This window comes from Mustelus asterias, chromosome 1 (genome assembly GCF_964213995.1).
Source record: "Mustelus asterias chromosome 1, sMusAst1.hap1.1, whole genome shotgun sequence".
NCBI lineage: Eukaryota > Metazoa > Chordata > Chondrichthyes > Carcharhiniformes > Triakidae > Mustelus > Mustelus asterias.
In genome coordinates, this window is record NC_135801.1 from 104,288,276 (window position 1) to 104,309,151 (window position 20,876).

Sequence of the window (20,876 nt, forward strand, 5' to 3'; positions counted from 1 at the left end):
GGCTGTGATTGGTCAGTGCTCGGTGCGGGCCCCGGCTGTGATTGGTGAGCAGTGCGGGCCCCGGCTGTGATTGGTCAGTGCTCGGTGCGGGCCCGGCTGTGATTGGTCAGTAGTGTGGGCCCCGGCTGTGATTGGTCAGTAGTGTGGGCCCCGGCTGTGATTGGTCAGTGCTCGGTGCGGGCCCCGGCTGTGATTGGTGAGCAGTGCGGGCCCCGGCTGTGATTGGTCAGTGTTCGGTGCGGGCCCGGCTGTGATTGGTGAGCAGTGCGGGCCCCGGCTGTGATTGGTCAGTAGTGCAGGCCCCGGCTGTGATTGGTCAGCAGTGCGGGCCCCGGCTGTGATTGGTCAGCAGTGCGGGCCCTGGCTGTGATTGGTCAGTGTTCGGTGCGGGTTGTGAGTTGGCTGGAGCCGAGTTGCTGGGGGTCTCGGAATGGCCAAGAATGTCGCTCTGGACCGGGCCATCGTGCAGTGGCTGGAGTGGGACAAGGTGAGGAGGCTGAGGCCCGGGGCCGACAGGGGGCGAGTGATTCCGGTGAGAGGCGGAGCCGCTGGGTGAGAGGGTTCCCCGCAGGTCCGGGGCTGGGCAGCTGGAAATGTCACTGTCCCCCAGCACAGAGATGAACACATCATCCTTCACTGGACTGAGAGCCAGAGAGACGTTAATCATGTCGATGGATCTGTTTTCCTGTAAACTCAGTTCTCATTTGGACACGTTCCCTCTCTTTTAGTTAAGTGCACGCTCTCATTCCCTGTCTATTCCTCCTCAAAATGTACTCCTCACTTCCTCTATTCATTGGGCTTCACTGGCTGGCCAGCATTTATTGCCCATCCTTAACTGCCTTTGAGATGGAGGTGGTGAGCTGTCTTCTTGAAACGCTGCTGGAGGTGTAGGCACACCCATATTGCTGTTCAGGAGGGAATTCCTCCAGCTGGTGGTGTTCCCAGGTATCTGCTGTTCTTGTCCTTCTAGGGGCTAGAGGCTGAGTGTTTGAATTTGATTTGATTTATTATTGTCACTTTTTAAAAATTCATTTGTGGGACATATCGCTGGCTGGCCAGTATTTATTACCCATCTCCAGAGTCGACCACATTGCTGTGGCTCTGGGGTCACTTGTAGTCATGATGTGGAGATGCCGGCGTTGGACTGGGGTAAGCACAGTAAGAAGTACTGTCACTTGTAGGCCAGACCAAGTGAGGACAGCTGATTTCCTTCCCTAAAGGACATTAGTGAACCAGATAGGTTTTTCCAACAATCAATAATGGTTTCATGATCATCAGTAGATTCTTAATTCCAGATATTTATTACTGAATTCAAATTCCACCATCTGTCATGCGGGATTCGAACCCAGGTCCCCAGAACATTAGCTGAGTTCCTGGATTAATAGTCCAGCGATTAATACCCCAGCTTCCCCCCCCCCCCCCCCCCCCACAATGTATTACTATACAGTGAAAAGTATTGTGTGTTATACAGACAAACCATACTGTACATAGAGAAAACATAGAATGAGAGTAAAAGATAGAATTAGAGGATATGTTGGGCACAGCTCGCAACAAGTCACCATGTCCCAGTGCCATCTTAATTCAAGGAAGGTGTTGCCAAAGGAGATTTAGCAAATTGCTGCAGAGCATCTTGGTGGTGGTGGTGAAAGGATTGAATATTTAAAGTAATGGATGACTGCTGATCAAGAAAGCTGCTGCTTCCTGGATTGTGCTGAGTTCTTGATTTATTGAAGCTGCCCTCATTCAGGCAAGTAGACAGTATTCCCACATAGTGCTGACACAATTGTTTCACAATTGGCTCTGGAGAGACTGGAGGTGAGTTACTTACACCCTCTGACCCACTCTGGTAAGCACAGTATTTATATGGCTGGTCTAATTCATTTTCTAAATAATGATAACATTTCCAGCCAGCATCCACTCTGAAAAGATTTTCATGTCTGCTCACCAACTTTCCAGCCTCCTGAGCTTTTCCAGAGTTTTCTGTTTATTTACTATAAAGACAGCTAGAGGGTTAAAACAAATCATATGAGATCATAGGACACATATTATGCTGATGAGATTATTGGTTAAAATCTCATTAATAGTAGGGTTGTTATGAATGATGGCGGGTCTTAAATTAAGTTCCACAATGCTGTTCTTAGTGTTATTTCTGTTTCCCATTTCCGTCATTGATTTAGGTAGTTAGTGTATTAATGGAACTATTATTTGTGTGTAAGGAAATATAAGTGAAGTAACTTGGGCTAAGTTAATAGGTTGCATATAGGCAAGTTGAGTAAATTGGTTGTGTGTGACAAATGTATTTGAAGTTCAGAAGCTTAAGCTGCGTTCATAATATGCAAGGTATGTGTTGAAGGCAAAGACCAACAAAGAGTGCTGAGGGTAATAGTTAATCTCTCATTAAAAATGCACAAATAGTGCGAGATAGCTGCAGCAAAACTAAATTATTCTCTCTCCACAGATGCTGTCAGACCTGCTGAGATTTTCCAACATTTTCTGTTAATGATTGAAGGAACTATATTTTGGCTGTGTAAAGTTTGGGGTATTTCCCACTTTTTTAGTATTTGGTAAGCACACTTGCTGAGGGTGACTTGTGGCACTGGAGGAGATGACTGGAGCTAGCCTGAATGGAAGTGTAATTTTAGATCGATTGGATAGCTCGCTGGACTAGACAACGTGCATACAAAATTTGTTACGAAGATGTCAGAATGTATTTCATTCTGCTGAGTTACCACCCTCTGGAACAAGGCACTGAAACATGCAGGAGTAGTTAGTTTTCTAACTCCTCGCAGTTGGAGGTTCAATTCTGGCCTCATGTGACTGCCTGGAGTTTGCACGCTCACCTCATGTCTGCGTGGGTTTTCTCTGGGTGCTCTGGTTTCCTCCCACTCTCCAAAGATGTGTGTGTTAGGTTGATTGGCCATGCTAAATTGTCCCTTGGTGTCAGAATGGTTTGCAGGGTAAATACATGGGATTATGGGGATAAGGCCTGGGTTGGAGTGTTATCGGTGCAGACTCGATGGGTCGAATGGCCTTCTCTATTGTAGGAATTCTATGATTCTATTCCATGATCTTGCTCTCGCTTATGTACCTATTGCAGATGCATCTGTCAATGAGCATATTGATAGTAGTGATCACCACGCAGTCCTTGTGCAGATAAAGTTCTGTCTTCACATTGAGGATACCACCCATCATGTGGTGTGATACTTCCACTGTGCCAAATGGATAGATTCAGAACAGTTCCAGCAACTCAAAATTAGGCATCTGTGAGGTGTTGTGGGAGCATCAGAATGATATTCAGCCACAATTTGCAACCTTCTGGCCTGGCATATCCCCCACACTACCATTACCATCAAACCGAGGAATCAACTCTGGTTCGATGAAGGTTGCAGGAGGGCATGTCAGGAGCAACACCAGGCATCCAAAAAATAAGGTGCCAACTTGGTGAAACTGCAGCATAGGACCACGTGCATACAAAATAGTGGAATCAGCATGCCATAAGCAACCCCACAGCCAGTGGATCAGATATAAGTTGTGCACTCCTGCCACATCTATTCGTGAGTGATGGTGGAAAATGAAATAACTGCTTGGAGGAGGACATTCCACAAATATCTCCATCCTCAATAATGGGGAGCCCAGCTCATCAGTGTAAAGACAAGGCTGAAACATTTGTAAACACCTTCAGTTTGAAGTGCTTAGTAGATGATCCAGAATTGTATACGTTTCATGTTTATTCATTAAAGGGTGCAAGTATAAACCCAGCAACTATAGGACGTTCAGTTTAATCTCGCTGGTGGGAAAGCTTTACAAAATGGTCATCCGGGACCAAATTTGCCATCACTTAGACAAGTGTGGCACAATTAGGTAAAGCCAGCATAAGTTTGTTAAAGGAAACAGAGATGATTATAGTGCAGTTGAAGTGTATGTGGAATTCCAAAAGGTGTTCAATAAAGTGCCACGTAATAAGCTTGTCAGTAATGTCGAAGCCATGGAATAAACTTGTCAGTGGCAGCACGGATATGAAATCAGGCGAGTGACAAGAAATGGAGTAGTGGTGAATTGTTGTTTTTCAGACTGGTGGAAGGTATAAAGTGGAGTTCCCCAGTGGTCAGTACCACAACCTTCACCTGGGATAGAAACATTTTTGGTGTCATAGGGATCAAGAGATATGGGGAGTGGATCGGAAAAAGAGTTGAAACCCAAGATCAGCCTTGATCTTATTGAATGGCAGAGCGGGTATAGTCTAATCCTGCTCCCATCTCTTGTGTTTTTCGATGTATATTAATGACCTGGACTTCAGAGTGTAGAGCATAATTTCAAAGTTTGGAAGTATTGTGAACTATGAGGAGGATAGTGATAAACCTCAAAATAATGTAGAACAGTTTGGTGGAATGGGAAGACGTGTGGCAGAGTAAGTTTAATGCAGAGAAGTGCTAAGTAATACTTTTTAGTAGGAAGAGAGGAACACTTTGAACTTAAGGATAACCTTCTAAAATGGGTGCAGGAACAGAGGCATATTGAAATATATCTGCACAAAATGTTGAAGATGGCAGGGCCATGGTGCAAAAATGGAAAAAGGCAGACAGGACTCTGGATTTTATAAGCAAGAGGCATGAAGTTCAAAAGCAAAGGAGTTATGTTAAACCAGTCTTAAACACTGGTTTGACTTCAAAGAGGGTATTATTTCCAATTCTGGGCACCATGCTTTGGGAAAGATGCAGAGGCTTTAGACAGAGTGCAAAAAAAGTTTCATGGAAATATTTCTGGGGTGAGGGACTGAGGGGGCTGGCCAGCACAATTCATTAGTTAGTTTGCCTGTGGTTCAGATCAACAGCAACAGTGCAGGTTCGATTGCTGTTCCGACTGAGGTAGACTTGGGACTTGTCTTCTGGCTCTACAGCTAAAGAGTAGATGGCAGTGGCAAACCAGCACTGTTTAAAAACCTACAAGCAGACAGTTCAGGTTGAATCAGTTGACAATGAGCCAAGACCTGCCTTCAGGTAGAGTACACATGAATAAATGAGTCAGGGACTTGAGCTGTTTGAATAAAGTAGCGAAGCTGGGGTTGTTTTCCTAGAAGGTTAAGAATTGATTTGCTAGAGTTGTTCAAACTCATGAGGGGGTGGGTAAGATCAGGTAGGAGAAACTGTTCCCATTATTAGAAAGGTAGGGACCTGGAGAGTATAGATTTAAGGTGAATGGCAAAAGAACTAAAGATGACATGAGCAAAAAACTTCTTTTATGCAGCAAGTGACTCTGCTCTGGAGCTTGACGAGGAAAGAACAGGACAGTGGGGTGAGCTGAATTGCTCTTGCAGAGAGCCAGCACGGCCTCACAGACCGAATGGCAGCCTCTTGAGCTCTAACCTTTCTACAACCCTATCCTTTTCTGCTGTGATGTGATGTGATTGGATGTTACTAATGCCAGTCTTTCAGTTATTGCTTGGGCAGCAAGATTTATAAGGAATGTTAACTATTTTTATCAAGAATTAACAATGTTATATATTCACAGCAGGAATGTGACAGCTGTTTATAATGAGTTTGAAAGTATAGTTTGATGTTATATTGCCCAGCAAACCTTTGAAGTTTTAATAATGTTTGCTTTTGCAGAATCCTAAGACATTAGCAGAAGTCAGGCAGCTAAACTGTGATGGAGACATTGAACGGCTGCAAGAATGTTTTGGATCAAGGATGGCATTTGGAACAGCGGGGATGCGGTCAAGCATGGGACCAGGATTTTCTCACATGAATGACCTTACAATTATTCAGACAACACAAGTAAGTTGACGTGTGAGCGTGATTCGGAAAACTGCTGAACTTCATGAAAATGATTTTACAAGCAGCTAATCTGTCAGTTTGTGGGGCAAAGAGGACAATATCTGGGTCATCCCTCTTCCCTAAAATGAGAAACAGTTTACATGTTTCAAAGTGTACTATCTGGTATCCTGGCAAGGACAGTAAGAGGGAACACAACACCAGGCTAAAGTCCAGCAGGTTTATTTGGCAGATTCAGCCTCTGGTCTTCGGGTAAGCGTTCTCTAAGGCAGCCTTCACGACACACGACAATGCAGAATCGCTGAGCAGAGACTGATAGCCAAGTTCCGCTCACATGAGGACGGCCTCAACCGGGATCTTGGGTTCATGTCACACTATCTGTAACCCCCACGACTCGCCTAGACTTGCAAAATCTCACTAACTGTCCTGGCTGGAGACAATACACATCTCTCTAACTTGTGCTTGGCCCTCTCTCCACTCACATTGTCTGTACTTTTAAGACTTGATTACCTGTAAAGGCTCGCATTCCAACCATTATCTTGTAAATTGAGTTTGTGTCTGTATATGCCCAACTCCCACTCACCTGATGAAGGGGCAGTGCTCCGAAAGCTTGTGCTGCCAAATAAACCTGTTGGACTTTAACCTGGTGTTGTGAGACTTCTTACTGTGCTTACCCCAGTCCAATGCCGGCGTTTCCACATTCTGGAAAGGAGTGGAGATTAGACATCATTGCATATGAGAAGCTTGGGGTTTACTAGCTACCTCAGATTAGACGGCTTTCTAATGGAGCTAGATATGTGCAAGATAAAAGACATTAGTTTTAAACTGTGCTGATGCAGAAACATAATGAATGCAAAATATACAGGTAATTAATGATTGTTTCTGGAAATTAATATCTACAATGCTTGATTTAATACTTCATCTGCCTTTCAGCTGGAGATGTTATAACTGAGGTCTCTTCTGCCTGTGCAGGTGAATGTGAAGGATTCTCTGATATTATTCACAGGAGCAGAATCATACCTGTCTCCTAGCCAACATTCAAAGAACAAAGAAAATTACAGCATAGAAACAGGCCCTTCGGCCCTCCAAACCTGCACTGACCATGCTACCCAACTTAACTAAAACCCCCTACCCTTCCGGGACCATATCCCTCTATTCCATCCTCTTCATGTATTTGTAAAGACGCCTCTTAAAAGTCACTATCGTATTTGTTTCCACTACCTCCCCCAGCAGCGAGTTCCAGGCACCCACCACCCTCTATGTAAAAACTCTGCCTTATGCGTCTCCTTTAAACCTTGCCCCTCGCACCTTAAACCTGTGCACCCTAGTAATTGATTCTTCCACCCTGGGAAAAAGCTTCTGACTATCCACTCTGTCCATGCCTCTCATAATCTTGAAGACTTCTATCAGGTCACCCCTCAATCTCTGTCATTCCAGTGAGAACAAACCAAGTTTCTCCAACCTCTCCTCATAGCTGATGCCCTCTATACCAATCTTTTCTGTACCCTCTCCAAAGCCTCCACATCCTTCTGGCAGTGTTGCGACCAGAATTAAACACTATATTCCAAATGCAGCCTAGCTAATGTTCTATAAAGCTGTAACATGACTTGCCAATTTTTAAACTCAATTCTCCGGCCGATGAAGGCAAGCATGCCGTATATCTTCTTGATTACCTTCTCCACCTGCATTGCCATTTTCAGTGACCTGTGTACCTGTACACCCAGGTCCCTTTGCCTATCAATACTGTTAAGGGTTCTGGCATTTACTGTATATTTCCTATTTGTATTAGACCTTCCAAAATGCATTACCTCACATTTGTCCGGATTAAACTCCATCTGCCACCTCTCCGCCCAAGTCTCCAACTGATCTATATTCTATATTCATTCCTTCATCCACACCATCAAAACCAGTTTTAAGTATCCTCATCATATCAATTATTTATTGAACTTTATTTCTGGCTATTAATTGGCAGTGGCTGCACTTCAGAAAGAAAATTATTGGTGCTTTCAAATGTAAGGATATAGTCAGGATTCTATAGTAACACATTTTCTTTTCTCACTTGACCATCCCTTTTTTCTCCACTCAAATAGCTGCTAAATGGCCAAGTTAACTAAAATCTTGGAATTTGCCATCAGTTGGCAAGTGTTTTCGCCATAGAGACTTTTGTGTGAAATGAAACTGTCTGAAGTTATGCTTCAGTTATGGAAGAATAGCACATTGTTCCAGTAGCACTAAGGAACTTGATTTTACAACTTAGCTGTTCTATACCTAATTTGGGAATGTTTGAAGTTGCTGACTGCTAAGTGTCCGCTTACTCAGCAGTGTATCCTCATTTTGAGGCCCAATTGTTTATTAAATATTTTAAATCTAAGGCCCACAAATCAGTATAATTTTCTGTTAAAGGACAGAATCAAGGCAAAATGTTAAGATTCAATTGTTAGGAACAAACTGTTAGGTAATTGTTGACTTATTCTTTCTTCTTCCACCCATTATAAGCTGTGGGGAAAATAAATGAAGATTGAGAAGGCAGAAATAAAAGGATAATTTTACTATCTGCCTATTAAGTAGACACCAAGGATGAAGTTATTAAATTTGTGCTGCTAAGTGTTCCATTGAAGGTGAAGGACATGATATTGTAAACTTCATCTGTGACTAAAGTTTTTTTCTGAAATATTGCCAAAAATGTATTTTGCTATCTCTATGTTCTTCAAATTGAACATATTACATGAGGAATTAATTTTTAGCAGCTATCGTTATGATCTTGAGGGAGACCAGTAACTTTTAAAAAATAAATTCAAACTCCCAGTTATTAACTGAAAGAATTACCCCACAAGATTTCACATTTTAAACAAAAAACCTTTACTATACAAATGTTAAACAAAGCACGTACTTACAACATAGCACTATATTTCATAAACACATATTCTTTAAGTCCAAAACTCTCAACAGAACCCTTCCTGTTCCACTTTTATTTTCACTCAAGAGTTCCTCTATACTTTCTATGATCTTGAAGGTTCCTTCACTTCTCCCAGGACCAAACCAAAGTATGCCGCAGCCCTCATTAATTTATTTTGCTTTTCCTCATTGTTCCTGTTATTCTCTGAAGTGTGAGATTTCTTGTGAGGTTTCCACTAGCGTCCGGCTAGGTGACCTTCCAACTCTACTTAAGCACATCATGATTGTGGACACCCCAGCTCAGGCATACTGCTTTCTTGCTCAGTTACTCAAAAATAAGATAATATTCTTGGTTTTGGACAACCCTCAGTTCCTGACAGGTTTCTTTTCCTGCTTCTCTCAAAGCTCCTCCCAGATCCCAACTGCTTGTTTCCGTGAGAAAACACTGATAAACCAAAACAAATCTCCCTTGTAATATATCCCCATGGCAACATGGCATCCTTGGGATGACTCAGATAAAAATTCAACAAATTGTCTACAATTTCCAAAACTTCCCTTTGTTCTAGAAGACCATGTCAATAACTTAAACCTTTATGAACAGAACTGTAGACATTTCCAGCAAGAAACTCAGAATGAGATTATCTATTGTTTAATGTTTTCCCACTTAACAGTGACTGTATTAAATAAACACAAACCAGCCTTTGAATTGCAATTACTTTACGTTTGTTTACCAGATTCTCACCAGGGGTTTTAAGTCACTTTACACTTAAACATTCCAATTTCCAAACTAAAAGTTACACTCCTAAAACATATGAATCGTGAAATTACATCATACATCATACAGTATCACACATATCTACAGAAAGAAAACAAAAATTAAATGCAAAATACAGGAGACCTATTGGAACAAATTTCTCCCCCTGTGCAATATGAACCCAACCCCAAGAATATAAGACTATTCTCTAAAGCTATTTATTTTATTTCTAAAAGGAAGCTTGAAAGAAATTGGTTTTAATTTAAATTTTTCTTTCCTCCTTTAGGGTTTGTGCAGGTGTCTGGAAAAATTGTTTCCAGATGTAAAAGACAGAGGTGTTGTGATTGGGTTTGATGCACGTGCTCACCCTCCTAGTGGAAGCAGCAGCCAAAGGTGGAGTTTGTTTGGCCTTTCATTTGTGGGGGGGATGCTGGCATTGGGGAATTTTTCTATATTTGTTTCCATTCTCTTATCTCCCCTATTTTTTTCTTTCTTCGGTTGCTCTTTAAGAAGATATTGTCAGTTTATTAGTTTTAACTTGGTTGCTTCAATTTGGTTAGCTAATAATGTAATGACCCCCATGATTTTTTAAAAATCTAATTTGTCCAAAACTTCTACAAATTTTGTTAATTTGCATGTAAAAGGGCTGAATCCCCCTGGGAGACGCAGTAAGGTATTTTCTCATCTAATGTTGTTTTTCTTCACTAGAACCATTTGTGCATTTAGATCATTTTAGACTCAGGGAGGGTGGGTGGGTGGGGCAGGTCTTTGACTCCAAATTTCACCCTAAACCACAGGCTGCCACATAGTGCAACGGAACCTAATGGTTGCAATGTGATTGTATCTGGTAGTTTATTTAGTAGACAAATAATTCTGGCCAACTTATATGCACCTAAATGGGATGATGCTCAGTATTTCACCATTTTTTGCTCTTCTTTGCCTAACTTGCACAATCATCATCTGATTCTGGGTGAGGACTTCAATTATATTTTAAATCCTTCTCTTGACCACTCTGAAACCGGTTCATGTTCTTTTGCCAGATCAGCATCTATTTTTAGTTCCTTTCTACAAGTTTACAAAGTTACTGCAAGGGATTTTCTTTTTTCTCTTCACTTTGTCATTTTTATTCAAGCATAGATGTTTACTCTTAGATCACAACCTTCTTTCGCTATTAGACTCTAGTGAATATCATAACATTGTTATACCTGACCATGTCCCCCAATCAATTAAATTCTGCTTTCCTGAAAATGTGCTCCTCCACGTACCTGGTGTTTTGATCCTGTTCTTCTCTTGTGAAGAATTTATTAAATTTATCTCCTCCCTGATCGATTTATTCTGAGACATCAACAATATAATCCTGATGTAACTGTATCCAATATTTGGGAAACATTTAAGGCTTATATTTGTCGTCGGATCATTTCATACACTGCAAGAATCAATACCAGCCCTTAAATCGCCAATCTGAGTTAGTTGACCTAGTACTCCAAATTGATCCCAACCGCCACGCTTTATAAGGAAACACTCCGTTTACAGACAGAATTTGATCTTTTATCCACCAACCAGGCTGAGCAACATTTTCTGAAATGGTGAAAAAGCCAGCAAAATTCTTTCTCACCAGCTTCATAAGTCTTTAATCTGATCATGGAAATTTGCACTGAATCCGGTACTTCTACACTGGATCCCAAGTGTATAAATGATCAATTTAAAACCTCCTATTGTACCCTGTGTTCCTCTGAGACTGCAGATACTTGTAGTTTTGATTCAATTTTTGATGAGCTTGACTTTACAACCTTGAACCCTGTTAACAGGTTCACATTAGATAATCCCCTCTCAACTCTAGAAATAGATCAAACCATCAAGGCAGTACATAGTCATAAAGCCCCAGGACCTGATGATCTTTCTGTTGATTTTTTATAAAAAATTCTCCTGCTGTTTAACTCAACCTCGTGTCTGCGTGGGTTTCCTCCGGGTGCTCTGGTTTCCTCCCACAGTCCAAAGATGTGCAGGTTAGGTTGATTGGCCATGCTAAAATTGCCCCTTAGAGTCCTGAGATGTGTAGGTTAGAGGGATTAGTGGTTAATATGTAGGGATATGGGGATAGGGCCTGGGTGGGATTGTGGTCGGTGCAAACGTGATGGGCCAAATGGCCTCTTTCTGCACTGTAGGGTATCGATCTATGATCTGCTTAGCTCATTCATCTCAGAATCACTTTCTCATGGTAAAATTCATATTACTTTAAACCAGGCAAACATCTCACTATCACTAATAAAGATTAAATACCCCTTTAAGTACAGCTCCTGTCACCCTATTTCACTGCTAAACACAGATTTCAAGATAGTAGCCAAAGCTTTTGCCCTCCCTTTGGAGCCCATTTTGCCAACTATTGTCTCTCCTGATCAATCTGGCTTTATCAAGGTTATGATGTGGAGATGCCGGCGTTGGACTGGGGTAAGCAAGGTTGACAGTCATCCTCCAACTTAAGGTGGCTATTTAATATTATTTACTCTAAGACAGACCCCTTCTCCTATTCCAGAAATTATAATTTCCTTCGATGTTGAAAAAATACTCAATAGTGTAAAAGGGACAATTTATTTAAAGTTGCAGAAAAATTTGGTTTTGGTTCTGTTTTTTTTTGTAGATTAGAGTTTTATATTCATCACATGTAGCTTCAATCCGTACTAAGCTTTCATACTCTGCTTCTTCTCTCCTCAGCAACAGACAGGGTTGTCCTTTATCTCCATTTATTTTTGATATTGCTATTGAACCTCTAGCTGTGACTCTTCAATCTGGTAAGGATATGTCATAAGGCATCTCTTTATGCCAGTGATCTTCTGTTGTACATATCTGACCCTTCTGTGTCAATACCCAACATTCTTGACACTCTGCTCCAGTTTGGTAAGTTTTCAGGCTCCAAACTAAATCTTGAAAAATGTTTGCTCTTTCTGATTAATTCTTCTGACTAGACCTATCTTTGACTTATTCCCCTTTAATTTACATTCTGATAAGTTGACTTACTTGAGAATGTCTGTGACATGTGACTTCAACAAGCTTGTTAAGTATAACTTCACACATCTTTTTTAGAACACACAAAACAAGATTTTGCCCATTGGTCAATGTTGTCCCTATTGCTTGCTGGTCATATCAAATTTGTCAAAATTATTATTTTAGCTTAATTTATTTCAGGCTATTCCTATTTTTATTAAAAAAGCTTTTTCTCTAAACGTCTTGACAAAAATTGATTTCCTCTTTGAATTATTTGGAGTAAAATAACACCCTTGAATTCGTAAAATCTTTTGGAAGTACCAATTTTTCAAAGAGGCCTTGCTTTGCCACATTTTTTTTGTATTATCCTTGGTCTGCCAATATTCAAAAGCTTATCTATTGCATTCCCGTATATTTATACAATGATAACCCTGTTTGGACAACTATGGAATATTACTCTTGCCTCCTGGCTTGTATGAAGTGCACCTTGTATGTTGAGCACCTTTAAAATATGGCTCCAATTCAGAAACTACTTTGGATTCATGTCCAATCCTCCCTCTATTCCTATCCTTTCTAATCCATTTTTACCACTTTCTCCAATTATTCAGCCTTCCACCTTTGGTCCAGATTTAGTTTGAAATCTTTTAAAGACCTTTTCTCTCAGAATACATTTGTTTTCTTTGCTTATCTAGGAAAGGAGTATGGTGCTCCCAAATCTAATTCATTTCGGTACCTACAGGTTTGCAATTTTGTGAGTCAACGTTTTGCTTCCTTTCTCTATCGCCTGAGAGTCCCACTAATCTTTGCTTAAGTGTTAATTCCATTTTAAAGGGCTCTGTTTTGACATTTATAACGTTATTCAAAAACTCTTTGGTCTGCCTTTAAACACCCTTGAAGGCATCATTAAGGCATCTTTGGAGCAGGACTTTCTGGCGGCCTATAAATGATTTTCAGAATGCATTTTTTTGTCGCTGTCTGCTTCCATCTATCAGCTTTATCTTTCTAGGGCTATACTTGCTTGGATGTATTCTGGACTGGATCCTGCCTTGATGAGATGTCATTTGGCTCATGTGACACTGTTTCATTTGTTTTGGTCATGTCCAAGGCTGGCTACTTTCTGGTCCTCTGTGTTCTCAACTTTTTCATACCAGTGAGGCCAATCTATTGATACTGACCCTGTTGTTAGTATTTTTGGGGTAATCCCTGACAGGATAGCTGTAGATCATCACCAGTCAGATGCCGTTGCCCTTGCCTCATTGCTTGCACGTCAACTTATCTTATTCAATTGAAAGTTAGGCTCTTGCAAAGGGTCAAGGAGATGATAATGTTTCTTAAACTTGAAAAGGTTGAATAAACCCGATGTGGATCAATTAAAAAAAAATTGATTCATTCTGGCAACCCTTTATTCGCTATTTTGATTACCACCTTCCTCTGAGTTTAATAATTCTGACTATTCCTCTTCCTTTTTCCTTGCTCTTTTTTTTTTCACTCCGTTTTCTTTTAACTTTTCTTTGCCTAGCTGCATTTTACAATGTACCTTTTTGTAAAAACCAATAAATGATGTTTGAAAAAAAATGTTGCCAGTTGTGTTAGTAGACGGGATATTGTATGGCTGGAACTCTACGACCTCACCCGTCACGGAATCGGAGCGGGGGAGGGTCCGACAACGGAAAGCTCCATTGAGCTTGGGCAGGAATTTCCGGTCTCACCCGAGTGAGGCTGTAAAATCCCACCCTATGTTTCTGATTATGTAAATACAATTGAGAAGAAACTCGGGCAATAATTCCATTTCAGAATTCGATTTTAGATTGCCAATTATATCAAAAGTGGGAACTCAACCAGTTTATTTTTACGTGCATTTTTTATGCATTTTTGAAATTATTCATTCGTGTTAATTATCTAGTTCAAGTTTCTGCTTTTCTCATTTATTTGACTATTGAGGAAAGAATTCTGTAAATGACTTTATTTCCCGACTGGTTCAGTTGGTTGTTAAATTGATCCAATTTTCATGGTCTCATAATGCGATGGAATGAAATAGGATTTGGATGCAGTAAAGATGTTCCAGTATAACTTGCTGATGTCAGTAAATTGCAATTTTTGATTCCCTTTTAAAATGTTTGCTGGTTTGAAAACTTCCACGGTGCATACAATTACCATTGGAGAAATTTATGAAAGGTCTTGTAAATTGGTGCAAAGTGGCAAGTTTACATGCAGACAATAGCATTTAAAAGAAGAGTTTAAAGTAACTTCAAATTAAAGATTATCACTAATATTGTATGTTTTGCTCCTTCACTTAAAAGTTTAGGAGTTAACCTATTTCTGTGATTTACAGATTTGCCCGATTTGCTGCCACTGTCTTGGTTAGCCATGGAATTCCGGTGTATCTCTTCTCTCGGATTATACCAACTCCACTTGTGGTATGTGTTAACTCTTTGATGCGTGTGACCTACAGTATTTCTTCAATATTTCTTAAACCACACGATAAAATTCTTTCTGGACATGTAAAGTTTGAATGAGTGTAATAGGTTGAAAATGTTTTTTCTATCTGTGCTTTCTTATTTTTCCTTAGTTGTTTGACTTAATGTAAAAATAAAGAATTGCTATTATCCTGTCGGGAAAAATGCTTTTAAATATTTGCGGAGTAGATATTTCTCCTCCTCACATTATACAAAATCCTGTAGAAATTTGAATTCAGTTGAAATTAATTTTACATTGTTTTAGTATAATATGGTAGTTCTTTGTATTTTCAATTCTGTTAATGTTTTGTTTATTAAACCTCAGGATACTATTCACCAGCATTAGGTAATTATTTTGTTTCCAACTAAATTGCAGAAATTCAGCAGAGATTTTGAACTCCAGATTGGTAAAGGTTAACCCAGAATCCACTTTTAAAATGTGTAGGCACTATTCCATTCTGGGAGGCATGCTTTGGATGGAGGGTCTGCAGAGCCTCAAGATTTGAATATGTGTTGACGTTTGGGATAGTAAAATGTAGGGCTGGATTACACGCTGAGGGGGAGACTATCCACACGCCAGCTTAACTGTCTGTGGGGTGAGCCCACCTCCATTTGACTAGCTTGCCCCGCTTAAATCTTTCAGACGATGGCTCTTTAATTAGCCTGAGGGCAGATGGTGTATGTTGTACGGTGCAGCTGGAGAGAATTGGCACGGGGGCCTTGAAAGTAGGCAACCCTCCCACTTTCACTGACTCGCAGCCTGCAGGGTTAAACCTGCCAGGCTACAAGTTGGGTTCAGGCCTCTCCCACCACCCATCTAAATTGGAGTGAGGGTGGGGGATGTGACTCTTAATTGGGCATTCAATTCCCACTTAAAGGCATCAATTGGATCACAGGCCGACAGAAATGTCATTTTCCCCCTGATTTGTAGTTCAAGGAAATCTTGACAATTCTTGCAACTTGTTAGTGTTCACTTCATCTTTTTGTCAAATGCTTCCTTGTTTATTGTGTGGATTGCCTAATTACAATAGCCCTGATTTTAACTGTCCAGCCTCGCAAAAACCATTAACTTACCTCCTGCTGTGTCCTGATCTTACAACCTTTAGGAGCATGGAATCAAAGAAATTTACAGCACAAAGGAGGCCATTTAGTCTACCTTGTCTGTGCTGGCCAATAAATAACCATCCAGCCTGTTTGCGCCCCCCCCCAGCTCTTGGTCCGTTACACATAACTCAAATTCTCCAGTCCAGGCAACATCCTTGTAAATCTTCTTTGTGACCTCTTTAGTGCAATAACATCATGTCTCTAGTCTGGTGGCCAGAACTGCATGCACTACTCCATTTGTGGCCTAACTAATATTTTTAGACATGACTCACTGCCCATATATCCTGTGCCTCAGCTAATAATATGCCTTGACCATCTTATTTACCTGTCCAGCTGCCGTTCAGGGATCTGTGGACATCTGTTCTAAGGTTCCTCTGTTTTTCTGTACTTATTAGTGTTCTAACATTCATGGAATCATGTAATCCCGACAGTGCAGGAGGAGGCCATTTGGCCCATGCACCAACAATAATCCAGGCCCTATCCCCATAACCCCATGTATTTACCCTGCTAGTCCCCCTGTCACTAAGGAGTAATTTTTCATGGGCAATCAATCTAACCTGGGCATCTTTGGAGTGTGGGAGGAAACCAGAGCACCCGGAGAAAGCCCTGACACGAGGAAAATGTGCAAACTCCACACAGATAGTGACCCACAGATCTAGGTCCCTGGTCCTGTGAGGCAGCAGTGCTAACCACTGCCACCGAGCCGCCCATTCACTATGTATTCCCTTGCTTTATTATTCACAAGATGCAGCACTTCACACTTCTCTAGATTAGATTCAATTTGCTACTTTTCTGCCGAGCTGACCAGTCCATTGATATCCTTTTTTCTTCGTTATCAACCACACAGCCAACTTTTGTGTCATCTGCAAACTTCTTAATCGTACCTGCTTTATTCGTTCATGGGATGTGGGCATTGCTGACTGTGCCAGCATTTATTGTCCAACCCTGAGGGAATTTTACAAGTCAACCACATTGCTGTTGATCTAGAGTCACATGTAGGCCAGACCAGGTAAGGATGGCAGGTTTCCTTCCCTAAAGGACAATGAACCAGATTGGCTTTTACCACAGTCGACAATAGTTTCATGGTTTTAATTCCAGATTCTTTCTGCGATGGTGGGATTTAAACCCAGACCCCAGAACATTACTCTGGGTCTCTGGAATACTAGTCCAGTGACAATACCACTACACCACTGCCTACCCTATATGTCCAAATCCAAATAATTGTTAAATATCATAAACAGATATCTAATACTGTATTCTGCAGAACCTCACAAGAAACAACCTTCCAGCTTCAAAACACTTACCAACTATTACCCTTTGCTTTCTGCCTCTGAATCAATTTTGGATCCAACTCCCCAGTTTGCCCTCGGATCCCATGAGCTTTAATTTCTGTCGTCAGTCTTCCGTGTGGGACCTTATCAAAAGCCTTGCTAAGATCCATACAGGCTACATCAGATGCGGGATCATCTTTGTTACTTCCTCAAAAAATTCCATCATGTCAGTCAGGCGTGACCTTCTCTTAATAAATCAGTAACATCTTCAAAAATTTGTGTCTTTCTAAATGAAGATTTATCCTATTCCTCAGAATTTTATCCAGTAATTTTCCCACCACTGAGATTAAGATGACTGGCTTGTAGTTACTCAGTCTGCCCCTTTCTTCCTTTTTAAACAATTATACAATGGTAATAGTCCTGCTCTTCTCTGGCACCGTGCCTGTAGCTAGAGAGGTTTGGCAGTTATGGTCAGAGCCTCCATTGTTTCTCCACCTCCATTCATAGGTTACCCTCATGGTCTCTCAAAGGCCCTACTCTTTCTTCAGTTATCTTCTTGTTCTTTGAATATTTACACAATACTCTTGGTGTTTTCCTTTATTTTACCTGCCAATATTTTTCCTTACTCTCTCTTTCCTACGTTTTGTGTAGTACTCAGCCCTCAGCATTAGTCATAAGCTTCCCTTGCCATGCATGCAAATTAAAATGACAGTGAATGTGCCTAAAAACACAACTACTTGCTGAACTCTTAATGAATTGGGAAGCACCATGGATTTTGATGGAGTTGATTGTAGGATAATAAGTAAGGTAAAGATGAAGGGCTTTTCTTACACTGGAATAACAAGTTCATATGAATCTCTGGGATCTCTCATTGATGATAAATGCGTGGATGATCTGAAATTTGTAACTGAGGAACAACTTTACCATTCTAAAAATGGCAAGTTATGGAATATGTAAAATTGTAAAAAGGACTATGATAACTGCAAGAGAACTTGGATGGACTAGTTAGAGTGCAGATAGGAGGGTGATACACTTTAATGTAGGGAAAATGTGAAGTAATAAATTTTGAAAGTAATTTCAAGGAAGGGAAGTACACATTTAAATAGTATGCTTTAAAATGGAGATGAGAAGCAAAGATACTTTTATTGTGCAATTACATGAGTTACAAATTTTGCAGGAAACTTGATTCTGTATCTAGATAGTTCAATATAGATCATCCAAAGATGTGTGAGTTAGGTTGATTGGCCATGGTAAGTTGCCCCTTGGTATCGGGGGGATTAACAGGGTAAATACGTGGGGTTGTGGGGAGAGGGCCTGGGTGGGTTTGTTATCAGTGCAGGATTGATGGACCGAATGGCCTTCTGCGCTGTAGGAATTCTATGATTCTAATACAATAGTCAGAGGGTGAAGTAATACTTGTAGTTGGCATAGATTTAGGCTAGATTTAAGCTGTTTATGAGAAGAACAATAAATCAGCAGTGGAAAATATGCAATGTATATTCATTTGAATTTTAGCAGAGGTAGAGTATAGAAAAATGAAAAAATGTATGACTTTGACAGTGGCTGAAAAAAATCAGTATAACCTGTTGGGAGTGTTCAAGATTATGAAGGAATCCAATATAGTAGTTTGTATAGTTCGAAGTAGTACTGGGGGGAAAATATCATAGGGTGATTGTTTTTTAAGGGAAAAGGAAGAAGTTAGAAGAAAAAGAAAGTGTTTAATATGGAATTATTTTAAAAGATGTGCTTATACTTATGGATTCATTGATTTGCAAAGGAGAAATATGATTATGTGAAAAAGTAACCTTAAAAATAAGAAAGCTTGAAGAGTGAGTAGGATTAGACTTGATTTATGAACAAGGGCCTAAAGAAAAGCCATCTCAATGTATCGGATACCATAGTGCAAGAATCCTGCAGGAATTTCAATGCTTTAGTTTTGCTGACGGATTCAGAAAACGACTCCTTGTGCACATGATTCATATCATGTGAATCCTGTTAGATTTATTACTTTGTGACCATTACCAACTCTCTGTAATTTAATTTATCGTGTACCCTCTTGCTAATCTTGGAAGTTTAAATGACAGCATTTTCTCTGGTAAAATGGACATTTCTTGACAAACATTGGCTTGTCATTTGCTTTTAAAGTTTCATTTACATTTATCTGTTATATTTTAATATTAATCAACTATCATTTGGGTACTCTATAATCCTGGTTGGCAAACTTTTAAAGGTAGTTACATTGGATAGGGTACAGAGAAGAGCACTCTTCCTCTATTTCCAGATGTTTCTCTTCTGTTGTCCGGATTAGTGGAACTACTCTTTCCTGTCTCCATTCAGATTTGTCCACTTGTGGCCAGAGAATCCCCTCCCCTCCCTCCTCGGCCTCCCCTCCCGTCTTTGCACATTTACTTCTGGAACCCCTCAAGGATCTATCCTTGGCTTCTTGCTACTTCTCATCTCATGGGCGGCACGGTAGCACAGTGGTTAGCACTGCTGCTTCACAGCTCCAGGGACCTGGGTTCGATTCCCGGCTTGGGTCACTGTCTGTGTGGAGTTTGCACATTCTCCTCGTGTCTGCGTGGGTTTCCTCCGGGTGCTCCGGTTTCCTCCCACAGTCCAAAGATGTGCAGGTTAGGTTGATTGGCCATGCTAAAAAGAAATTGCCCTTAGTGTCCTGAGGTGTGCAGGTTAGAGGGATTAGTGGGTAAATATGTAGGGATCTCGGGGTAGGGCCTGGGTAGGATTGTGGTCGGTGCAGACTCGATGGGCCGAATGGCCTCTTTCTGTACTGTAGGGTTTCTATGATTTCTATGATCTACCTACTGGACCTCAGCAGTAGCATCCAAAAACATTCAGATGTCAGATTCCAAATGTACTCCAGCAACGCCATCTCTCGATCCCTCAACTTCCTCTGATTTATCATGATGCTTAAATGGTTCCATTAAGAGATGAGCAGAAATTTCATGTTAAATTTTAGGAAGACCAAAGACCACTGTCTTTGAACCTGCCACAAAATCTATTCCTTAGCTACTAATTCCAACAATTGCAGCAGGAGACTGCAAAGAGTCTGTCTTCAGTTTGTGATGTTGAAAGGGGTACGTGGCTCTGCCAGGAATGCATTGAGGCTTCTCCAATCACTTTGTCATTGGGTGCATGCTACAGCTGAGAGAGCATGTTCCCACTGCACCTACAGTGATTGGAGGTTGAACTTTTTCACGTGGACATCAGTGAATGCCCCCACTTCAGCGCTGACTGCAAGGTCCTGGCCAATACTTGCATAATGTAACAAAATTCAGTCTCAGCCATTGGCCTACTGTGCTGACATCTGTAAATCGTATTTGCCCTTGTGTCTATTCAATATGCTTATTTGCCATTGATTTGCATGTCTTGAGCTCCATGTGCAATGATTCTGAAGAAACAAGTCTGTTGATTTGTTCTTGCTATCTGGTTAATTGCATTGAATAATTGCCCATACTTGTAATTAAATGTACCTTTGTCTGTTCAATATTTTGTCTTTGTAGCCATTTACTGTGTCCCAGCTGAAACTGTGCGCAGGAATCATGGTCACAGCATCTCACAACCCCAAGCAAGATAATGGTTATAAGGTAATTATGCAATTCTTTACGCCATGCTGATGTCTGTA

At 40.8% G+C, this 20,876-nt stretch overlaps 1 protein-coding gene across 2 annotated transcripts in view; it reads left to right on the forward strand.

The window, feature by feature from the left end:
- Positions 1 to 360: 360 nt before the first annotated feature.
- pgm2 (phosphoglucomutase 2) overlaps positions 361 to 20,876 on the forward strand; it is a 58,162-nt gene continuing 37,646 nt past the window's right edge. The window contains exons 1-5 of one of the 2 annotated variants that reach the window (XM_078215849.1): positions 361 to 487; positions 5,607 to 5,774; positions 9,707 to 9,813; positions 14,735 to 14,819; positions 20,755 to 20,838. In XM_078215849.1, coding sequence (XP_078071975.1) covers positions 431 to 487; positions 5,607 to 5,774; positions 9,707 to 9,813; positions 14,735 to 14,819; positions 20,755 to 20,838 — 501 coding nt within the window. In that variant the 5' untranslated portion in view covers positions 361 to 430. Of the gene's footprint in view, positions 488 to 5,606; positions 5,775 to 9,706; positions 9,814 to 14,734; positions 14,820 to 20,754; positions 20,839 to 20,876 lie in introns of those variants that run through there. The other variant, XM_078215858.1, reaches the window with a different exon arrangement.